Below are 9,359 nucleotides of genomic sequence, written 5' to 3'. Positions count from 1 at the left end.
TACACATCTCTGGATTTGCGGACCCATTCAAGTGCGGATCCGCAAAACACTTAGGCCAAGTTCACACGACCGTATGGCTTTTATAGTTTTTTGCGGTCCGTTTTTCACGGATCCGTTGTTCCGTTTTTGTGTTCCGTTGTGTTTCCGTTTCTGTTCCGTTTTTCCGTATGGCATATACAGTGTACAGTAATTACATAGAAAAAATTGGGCTGGGCATAACATTTTCAATAGATGGTTCAGCAAAAAACGGAACGGAAACGGAAGACATACGGATGCATTTCCGTATGTGTTCCGTTTTTTTTGCGGACCCATTGACTTGAATGGAGCCACGACCCGTGATTTACGGCCAAATATAGGACAAGCTCTATCTTTCAACGGAACGGAAAAACGGAAACGGAATGCATACGGAACACATTCCGTTTTTTTTGCGGAACCATTGAAATGAATGGTTCCGTATACGGACCGTATACGGAACACAAAAAAACGGCCCGTACACCCGCAAAAAAAACGTTCGTGTGAACTAGGCCTTACGGACGTGTGAATGGACCCTAAGGGCTTATGTACACAAACGTATTTTCTTTCCGCTTCCGTTCTTTTTGTGGACCGTATGCGGAACCATTCACTTCAATGGGTCCGCAAAAACAACAGAAGGTACTCCGTGTGCATTCCGTATTCCCGTTCTGCAAAAAAGTAGTGCATGTCCAAGTATTGTCCGCAAATCACGGTCTGAGGCCTCATATAAGTCAATGGGTCCGCAAAAAATACGTAACGCACACGGAACACATACATATGTCATCCGTATTTTGCGGATCCATACTGTAGAAATGCTATACCCAGCCCATATTAATAAGTTACTGTTTCCAATCCACAAAAAACGGATTGCATACGGAAACCATACGGATATGTTTAGTGGAATAACGGAACGGAAGAGGACTTAAGTCAGAGGAAAAAAAAACTCAGATATGGTACAACGGATCTGTGAAAACCGCAGAGCAAAACAACGGTCGTGTGCATGAGCCCTTATTGTGAGCCAAAGCCAGGATAAGGCCTCATGCACACGACCGTGCCGTTTTTTGCGGTCCGCAAACCGCGGATCCACAAAAAACGGAAGCAGCCTGTGTGCCTTCCGCAATTTGCGGAACGGAATGGGCGCCCATTGTAGAAATGCCTATTCTTGTCTGCAAAACAGACAAGAATAGGACATGCTATATTTTTTTTGTGGGGCCACGGAACGGAGCAACGGATGCGAACAGCACACGAGTGCTGTCCGCATCTTTTGCGGCCCTATTGAAGTGAATGGGACCGCACCCGAACCACAAAAACTGCGGCTCGGATGAGGACCACAAAAACAGTCGTGTGCATGAGGCCTAAGGTGTAGTGGAAAGATCTGCACCTGTTCTGTGTTTTTGACCCGCACCTAGTTTTGGCTCATAATTACTGATGGAAATAACTGACCAAATACTGAAGTGTGAACTTCAAAACGCATAAGGGCTCTTTCACACTTGCGTTGTCCGGATCCGTCGTGCACTCCATTTGCCGGAATTACACGCCGGATCCGGAAAAACGCAAGTGAACTGAAAGCATTTGAAGACGGATCCGTCTTCAAAATGCGTTCAGTGTTACTATGGCAGCCAGGACGCTATTAAAGTCCTGGTTGCCATAGTAGTAGTGGGGAGCAGTATACTTACCGTCCGTGCGGCTCCCGGGGCGCTCCAGAATGACGTCAGAGCGCCCCATACGCATGGATGACGTGTCCATGCGATCACGTCATCCATGCGCGTGGGGCGCCCTGACGTCACTCTGGAGCGCCCGGGGAGCCGCACGGACGGTAAGTATACTGCTCCCCACTACACTTTACCATGGCTGCCAGGACTTTAGCGTCCTTGCAGCCATGGTAACCATTCAGAAAAAGCTAAACGTCGGATCCGGCAATGCGCCGAAACGACGTTTAGCTTAAGGCCGGATCCGGATCAATGCCTTTCAATGGGCATTAATTTCGGATCCGGCCTTCCGGCAAGTGTTCAGGATTTTTGGCCAGAGCAAAAAGCGCAGCATGCTGCGGTATTTTCTCCGGCCAAAAAACGTTCCGGTCCGGAACTGAAGACATCCTGATGCATCCTGAACGGATTTCTCTCCATTCAGAATGCATTAGGATAATCCTGATCAGGATTCTTCCGGCATAGAGCCCTGACGACGGAACTCTATGCCGGAAGAAAAGAACAACGCAAGTGTGAAAAAGCCCTAAGAAAAAAAAAGCATAAAAAAAAAACCCTGATGCAAGATTTTCTCAGCACAGAACATACCCTAAATGATAATTCCGTACATCTCATGACAGGCACCGTTGTCACAAGGCGTCTCTCACTTCACCTCACAGTGGTTTTAATGTTATGGCTGATCAGCGCTGTTCCCGCCTAGAGGACAGAAGTGTCAGTTTGACGTGCCTGTAGCTATCGTGTCCATATACAGAGGCACAGAAGCCGCCATGTCATGTGCTACACGGGGAGGAGAGTGTACACTGCTAGATATATGGTTAGAATAGGGGATGCGCCATATTTATAGAGCCCTGTGCACACAATAGCGCCCTGGCTGGCACTCTAGGCTCTGTCTCAGTGAGAGGAGGAGGTGACCAAGCAGGGAGCGGCAGTGCAGGGGTTAAGCAGCGCTCACTTCCTCATCGCACCGCCTGACGTGCGTTGTGTACATGGTGATGGCGGGCTCCGGGAGGCTGACGGCGGCCGCTGACAGGGGGACAGTGCGGCGGGCAGGACGAGCCGGGGCGGCGGTGGCCCTGGCTGTGGTGTTGGCGCTGTGCCGGGTGCCCGAGCTGTGCGGAGCCACACAAGAGGAGGGCGCAGTGAAGACGGTCACCTCCAGCAATTGGACTGCGGTGTTAGAGGGGCAGTGGATGGTGACATTGTGAGTATGAGGAGGGGAGGACTCTGCTGTCACAGCTCGGCGGTCATTGTGTGCGCCACCGCTTATACGCCACGGCCACGTCACTGGTCAGAGCGGTAACGCCTCGGTGTGCACTGTGTGACAAGTGCTTTACAGGGCTCAGGAATCGCTCCTAGCAGAGGACTCGCCTGCCCCTACTAAATATAAGGCTGTTTTCACACTTGCAGCAGTTCGGTCGCGGGCAATCTGGACGCAAACGGATGCATTTGTGACACAAATGCATTGGCATTGCAATACCGGATCCGTCTTTCCGGTTGTCATCTGGAAAAACGGATCCTGTATTTATTTTTTCCACAGATTTAATGGTCTGCACATGCGCGGACGGAAAGGACGGATCTGTTTTGCCGGGACACTTGGGTCCGGATCTGGTGTAACGTTACATTACCCTACTTCGTCAGATTTCCCTACCTCGTAACTTCGTGAGGAGGCGTGCCGGAGTTGTGCCAATCTACGCATGCGCAAAACGACGGTTTAGGGAAATCTCACAGCAGAGTTCAGCTGGACACTGCGCCGGCGCCGGAGAGCCTCACCAGCCTTAGGGTAGGGAAAAATTACTGCCCAGTGCGCAAGCGCGGCTAACTACAGAACATCGATCCGATCTCCGCGCCTGCGCAGTGTGGGGGTAGGGAGATCTGACGGCCATTTTTTCTGTTAAATATATATATAACAGAAAAAATGGCCATCAGATCTCCCTACCCCCACACGGCGCAGAGAGCGGATGGATGTTCTGTAGTTAGCCGCGCTTGCGCACAGGGTAGGGAAAAATTACAGCCCAAAGGCTGGTGAGGCTCTCCGGCGCATGCGCAGTGTCCAGCTGAACTCCGCTGTGAGATTTCCCTAAACCGTCGTTATGCGCAGATCGGCACGCCTCCTCACGTCATTTCCGGTGCGACCGGAAGTCACGAGGTAGGGAAATCTGACGAAGTAGGGTAATGTAACGTTACATCGGCATTAATGCATTTCAATGGAAATGAATGCCAGATCCGGCTTCCCGGCAAGTGTTCAGGATTTTTGGCCTGAGGTAAAACTGCAGCATGCTGCGCTATTTTCTCCGGCCAAAAAAACGTAAGAGGGACTGAACTGATGCGTCCTGAACGGAATGCTCTCCATTCAGAATGCATTAGGATAAAACTGATCAGTTTTTTTTTTCCGGTATTGAGCTTCTGTGACGGAACTCAATACTGGAAAAGAAAAACCGCTAGTGTGAAAGTACCGTCAGGGCTGCACTACATCTGGGTATTGGGGGCAGGAGGGTAGCTGTCCTCTCAGGGAGCTCTAGACCAATCGGAGGTCGCCATTGTTTATAGTAGTGGAGGCCCCGCCCCCTAAACGTGTTCAAAGGAAATATAAAATGTTTAGGAGCAAGAATCACATGACTCTCTCTAAATCTGATTGGTTGAGCAGTCAGACTAAGGCCTAGTTCACACTCTCGTTTTGGGCGGATCTGTCCTGGATCTGCAAAAACGGATCCGTTGCAATAATACAACCGCATGCATCCGTCATGAACGGATCCGTTTGTATTATCTGAAACATAGCCAAGACGGATCAGTCATGAACTCCATTAAAAGTCAGTGGGAGACGGATCCGTTTTCTATTGTGCCAGATTGTGTCAGAGAAAACGGATCCGTACTCATTGACTTACATTGTGTGTCAGGATGTATCCGTTTGGCTCAGTTTCATCTAGAGGACAGCAAAACGCCTCCTGAGCGGAATGGTGACTAAACGGAGGCAAACTGATGCATTCTCAGCGGATCCTTTTCCATTCAGAATGCATTAGAACGCAAACTGATCCGTTTTGGACCGCTTGTGAGAGCTGTAGACGGATCTCACAAACGGAAAGCCAAAACACCAGTGTGAAAATAGCCTTAAAGGGGTATTGCAGTTATAGAAAGTGATCCCGGATAACTATCAGATCGATGGGGGTCCTCCTGCTGGGACTCCCCCCACTGATCACAATAATGAGACCCGCACTGTACTCGGCTACCTCTGGTGCTCCCATAGAAGTGAATGGAGCGGCGGCACTCATTTCTGAACAGCCACGCTGTCCGTTTCAGTGTCGCTCAATATCAGTGAGATTCCCAGTAGTAGAACCCTCACCGATCTAATACACAGGATAGGGGATAACTTTCTATAACCGGAATACCCCTTTAAGGCCCTATTAGGGTCCATTCACACATCCGTAAAATGGGTCCGCATCTGTTCCGCAATTTTGCAGAACAGGTGCGGACCCATTCATTTTCTATAGGGCCGGAATGTGCTGTCCGCATCCGCGGATCCACAAAAAAATAGAACATGTCCTATTCTTGTCCACATTTTCTATGAGAGTGCTGGCGATGTGCGGTCCGCAAAATGCGGAACGCATATTGCCGGGGTCTGTGTTTTGCGGATCTGCAAAACACATTCCGACGTGTGAAAGGACCCTTAGACTGCACAGTTACAATTTTGCAGAAAGGGTGTGGGCCCATTCATTTCAATGGGTCCGCAAAAGATGTAGTTCTGTTCCGCGGCCCTGCAAAAAAGATAAGCATGCCCTATTCTGGTTTGCAGCCGCATTTTCTATATAGCGTCGGCCATGTACAGTATGTAAAACACTTGCGGACGTGTGACTAGACCCTTGTTGGGTATATGCATGGTCGTTCCCAATAAGGGTACTTTCACACTAGCGGTGGGGGACTCCGGCAGGCTTTTCCGCCGGGTGAACAGCCTGTCGGATCCGTCCTTCCGCTAGTTCATGTGTGCCCCTGGACTGCCGCTCCATCCCTATTGACTCTAATGGGGGTGGGGCAGAGTTCCGGCGGCTTCACGGCAGTGCATCCCGCCTCTCGGCGTGTGCTGCCGCCGGAACTCCGCCCCCGCTCCCATTATAGTCAATGGGGACGGAGCGGCAGTCCAGGGGCACACATGAACTAGCGGAAGGACGGATCCGACAGGCTGATCACCCGCCGGAAAAGCCTGCCGGAGTCCCCTGCTGCTAGTTTGAAACTAGCCTAATTGGCCCGGATCATCAAGCAGCCAATAAAAGAGGAAACGCCTGTATATCAGCTGATGGGCACCCTTCACCTGGGTGCAGGCTGCTCAGTTATCGGCAGCACATCGCCCTGTGCACTCATGGATGTAAATGACCCCCACAACACCAGGATGTTTAAGAGTGTTCAAGATAAGTAAAAACTGAGGCAGCAGCACTCTTTACTCCCCTGCGGTCCTGCTGCGCTGACGTCAGAGGTGATGCTCCCTGCACGTGACTGCTGAGGCCAGTGATTGGCTGCAGCGGCAATGTGGAGTGTACAGGATGTCGGTCACTGCTGCTGTCAGGAAACCGATAGCACACAGATGATAAATAACGTCTAGACATTTAGGCCCCTTTCACACTAGTGTGACGGATTGGCTCCGGATGCGTTCAATGAAACTCACACCATTTTGCAAGCAAGTTCAGTCCGTTTTGTCTGCGATTGCGTTCAGTTTTTTCCGCGTGGGTGCAATGAGTTTTGATGCATTTTTCACACGCGTGATAAAAAAACTGAAGGTTTACAAACAACATCTCCTAGCAATTATCAGTGAAAAACGCACTGAATCTACACTCTCTTCCGGATGCGATGCGTTTTTCACTGAAGCCCCATTCACTTCTATGGAGCCAGGGCTGCGTGAAAAGCGCAGAATATAGAACATGCTGCGTTTTTCATGCAACACAGAACTGATGCGTGAAAAAAAACCTGGGTCAGGATTCAGTGCGGGTGCTATGCGTTTATGCCGCGCATTGCACCCGCGCGGGAAAACTCACTCGTGTGAAAGGAGCCTTAAGAGTCTCGTCTGGTAGGTGGGAGGGGGGGGGGGGGGGTCTCGCCTATCAAGATTACGGGAGCTCAGCCAGTCAGGGTGGTCGGCAGCGGCCCCATCCAGGAGCAGACCGGACTCTTTACATTGAGGTCTATAGGACATGCATGTCGCCGATTCTTTCCATTGTATTTCATTTAGACAACACCTTCCATCTTTGTCACCTGTTCCTATTGCTAATCAAAAACATTCCTTTGCTCTCGTCTGCAGATGTCTGATTTCCATACTCCACATGTAGGTAATAATTGGGCTCCAGTATAAGTGCGTGACATCTGTTGTGCCATGTCCTGGCAGTGAGTGCTGCCCGTCTCCTCGTAGAAGTCAAGGTGCTGCGCCCAATTGTAGCCACTACTATACTTGCTGTGACAGAAGTTCAGACTGATAAAGAGCGGTGGCCTTCCAGATAACGAGCTGCTAGAAAGTATGACCTTTCCAAAAAATAGCTGCTGTGTCTGAAAGTGCCCCACCCCAACCCCCTGTCAGCGCTGCGCATATATCTGTGTCCAGAGAAACACCAAAGGGCACGTTTACTAAGAGCGGCTTTTTACAGCGGTCTTAGTTTCCCCCTCTGCACTGCCTCTAGATACGTCTAATTTATGACAAGGCGTGCGCCTGGAGTAAAAACTCCCAAAAAACGCTGGAGGGTGGCGTAGTTTTTAGCTTGGCAGCTGAAGGCATCTGATATTGATGATCTATCCTTTAGGTCCTTTTACACGGACTGATGTTAAGGCCAGTTATTGGGGATGAGTGTATAAACGGTTGTTCCCGATAATTGACCTATGTAAAAGGTGTCGGCGATCGTGTCATCTTTCCTGTGCAGCAGATCGTCCTATCTAAATGGCGATCTGCTGCCCAGGGGGCAATGATTTGCTTTGTCATCATACAGTGGAGGTAATTGCTGCATGTAAATGCCACCCTCATCTCTGCTGTTAATCAGGCAATTATGGGAACGTCTGGTTCGTTCCCAATAATTGCCTGACACACCGGTCCATATAAGGGCTGTTTCACACGAGCGAGTCCATTGCGGGAATCACGCTTCGTGTGTGTGAGTGTGATCCTCTGCTCTGGACTTGCAGGAGCGCACGGCATTATCATGATTTTTAATGCTATGTGCCTTTGCTTGACCTTATTTCTACAGAATCGTACTGATATACGGAACTGCTTGCCGGATCACTCTGCCGCAGATGTGAAAGTAGCCTAAAAGGATACTAAGCATCAATAAGCTGGTCCTGGAAAACTCTAAAGAGTGGGTCAGAATAAATCCACCTGTTCAAATCAGCTTGTCGATCTACCAGTTCACCTACGACGTCAGTAGACGGTCATGGTGCCCCGGTTATAATTAATTATCTTCTATCAACAAGATAGGAGATAACTATTAGATTGTAGTGGCGCCTACCGCAGGGATCCCCACTATCATGAGAACGGGGGTCTGTAACCTGTGAACAGAGTGGTCGGTCGGGCATGCTCGTGGCCGCTCCATTCACATTTCTATGCGAGTTCCGAGCACCCAGCTATCTCTTGAACTCCCATAGAAATGAATAGAGCGGCTGAGAGCAACCGGCTGCTCCGTTCTTTTTCCGGGGCTCCACGGGTGCGGGGCTCCCATTCTCGTGATTGTGGGTGTTCCAGCGGAACGACCTCCACCAATCTAATGGTTATAACTTTTATAGGAGCGTTCAAGGGATGATTGTGGATAATAGATATGTGTCACCGAGGTTCCTGGCCGCCCCCCAGCCTTTCATGTCCCTCCCAGCCTCTCCCTCTTATCAGCCCCCTCTGGTAACTCAAACCCACCCCCCCCCCCCTCCCTAGTATTAATCATTGGTGGCAGTGGCCACAGGGTCCCCCCCCCATCATTGGTGGCAGCGGGCAGTTCCGATCGGAGTCCCAGCAGTGTAATGCTGGGGCTCCGATCGGTTACCATGGCAGCCAGGAGTCACGCTACTGAAGTCCTGGCTGCCATGGTATGTTAGTGAGCAGCATTATACTCACGTGCTCCGTGGCCGCAGAAGAAGTAGCTACCGGCGGCCACGGCGCACGTGAGTATAATGCTGCTCACTAACATACCATGGCAGCCAGGACTTCAATAGCGTAACTCCTGGCTGCCATGGTAACCGATCGGCGCCCCAGCATTACACTGCTGGGACTCCGATCGGAACTGCCCACTGCCACCAATGCAGAGACCTAACTGAAGAACATTCCCGGCACCCGACCTCTGACAGGACGCTGTGATCCGCGCGATTAACCCCTCAACTGAGGGGTTAATTGCGGCGGATCGCAGCGTGCAGTCATGGGGGCCGGGATATGGCCGGAACATTCATTGGTGGCGCAGTGCTCACAGTCCCTCCTCCCCTCCTCCTCCTCCTTCTCTGTTCTCATTGGTAGTCAGCGGCAGCCTCGCACAGTGGGGAGGGACTCCCTCCTTCTCCCTCCACTGTGCCGGGCCGGTTCAGGAGAACATGGTGCGCGCCGAGAGCGCGATCATATCGCGGTTCGGCGATATGCACAAAATCCATATCGTGGCACAAATTTATATCGCCTATATCGCCCACCCCTAGCTGTAATAGCTGATC

The 9,359-nt window shown here is 50.8% G+C and overlaps 1 protein-coding gene across 1 annotated transcript in view; it reads left to right on the top strand.

The window, feature by feature from the left end:
• The first annotated feature begins 2,500 nt into the window (after positions 1-2,500).
• TMX4 (thioredoxin related transmembrane protein 4) overlaps positions 2,501-9,359 on the top strand; it is a 121,345-nt gene continuing 114,486 nt past the window's right edge. The window contains exon 1 of the mRNA XM_040429855.1: positions 2,501-2,916. Coding sequence (XP_040285789.1) covers positions 2,702-2,916 — 215 coding nt within the window. The 5' untranslated portion in view covers positions 2,501-2,701. The remainder of the gene's footprint in view (positions 2,917-9,359) is intronic.

This window comes from Bufo bufo, chromosome 4, assembly GCF_905171765.1.
Source record: "Bufo bufo chromosome 4, aBufBuf1.1, whole genome shotgun sequence".
Lineage (NCBI taxonomy): Eukaryota > Metazoa > Chordata > Amphibia > Anura > Bufonidae > Bufo > Bufo bufo.
The sequence above is the reverse complement of the archived record's forward strand: the minus strand, read 5'-3'. Positions and strand labels throughout refer to the sequence as shown.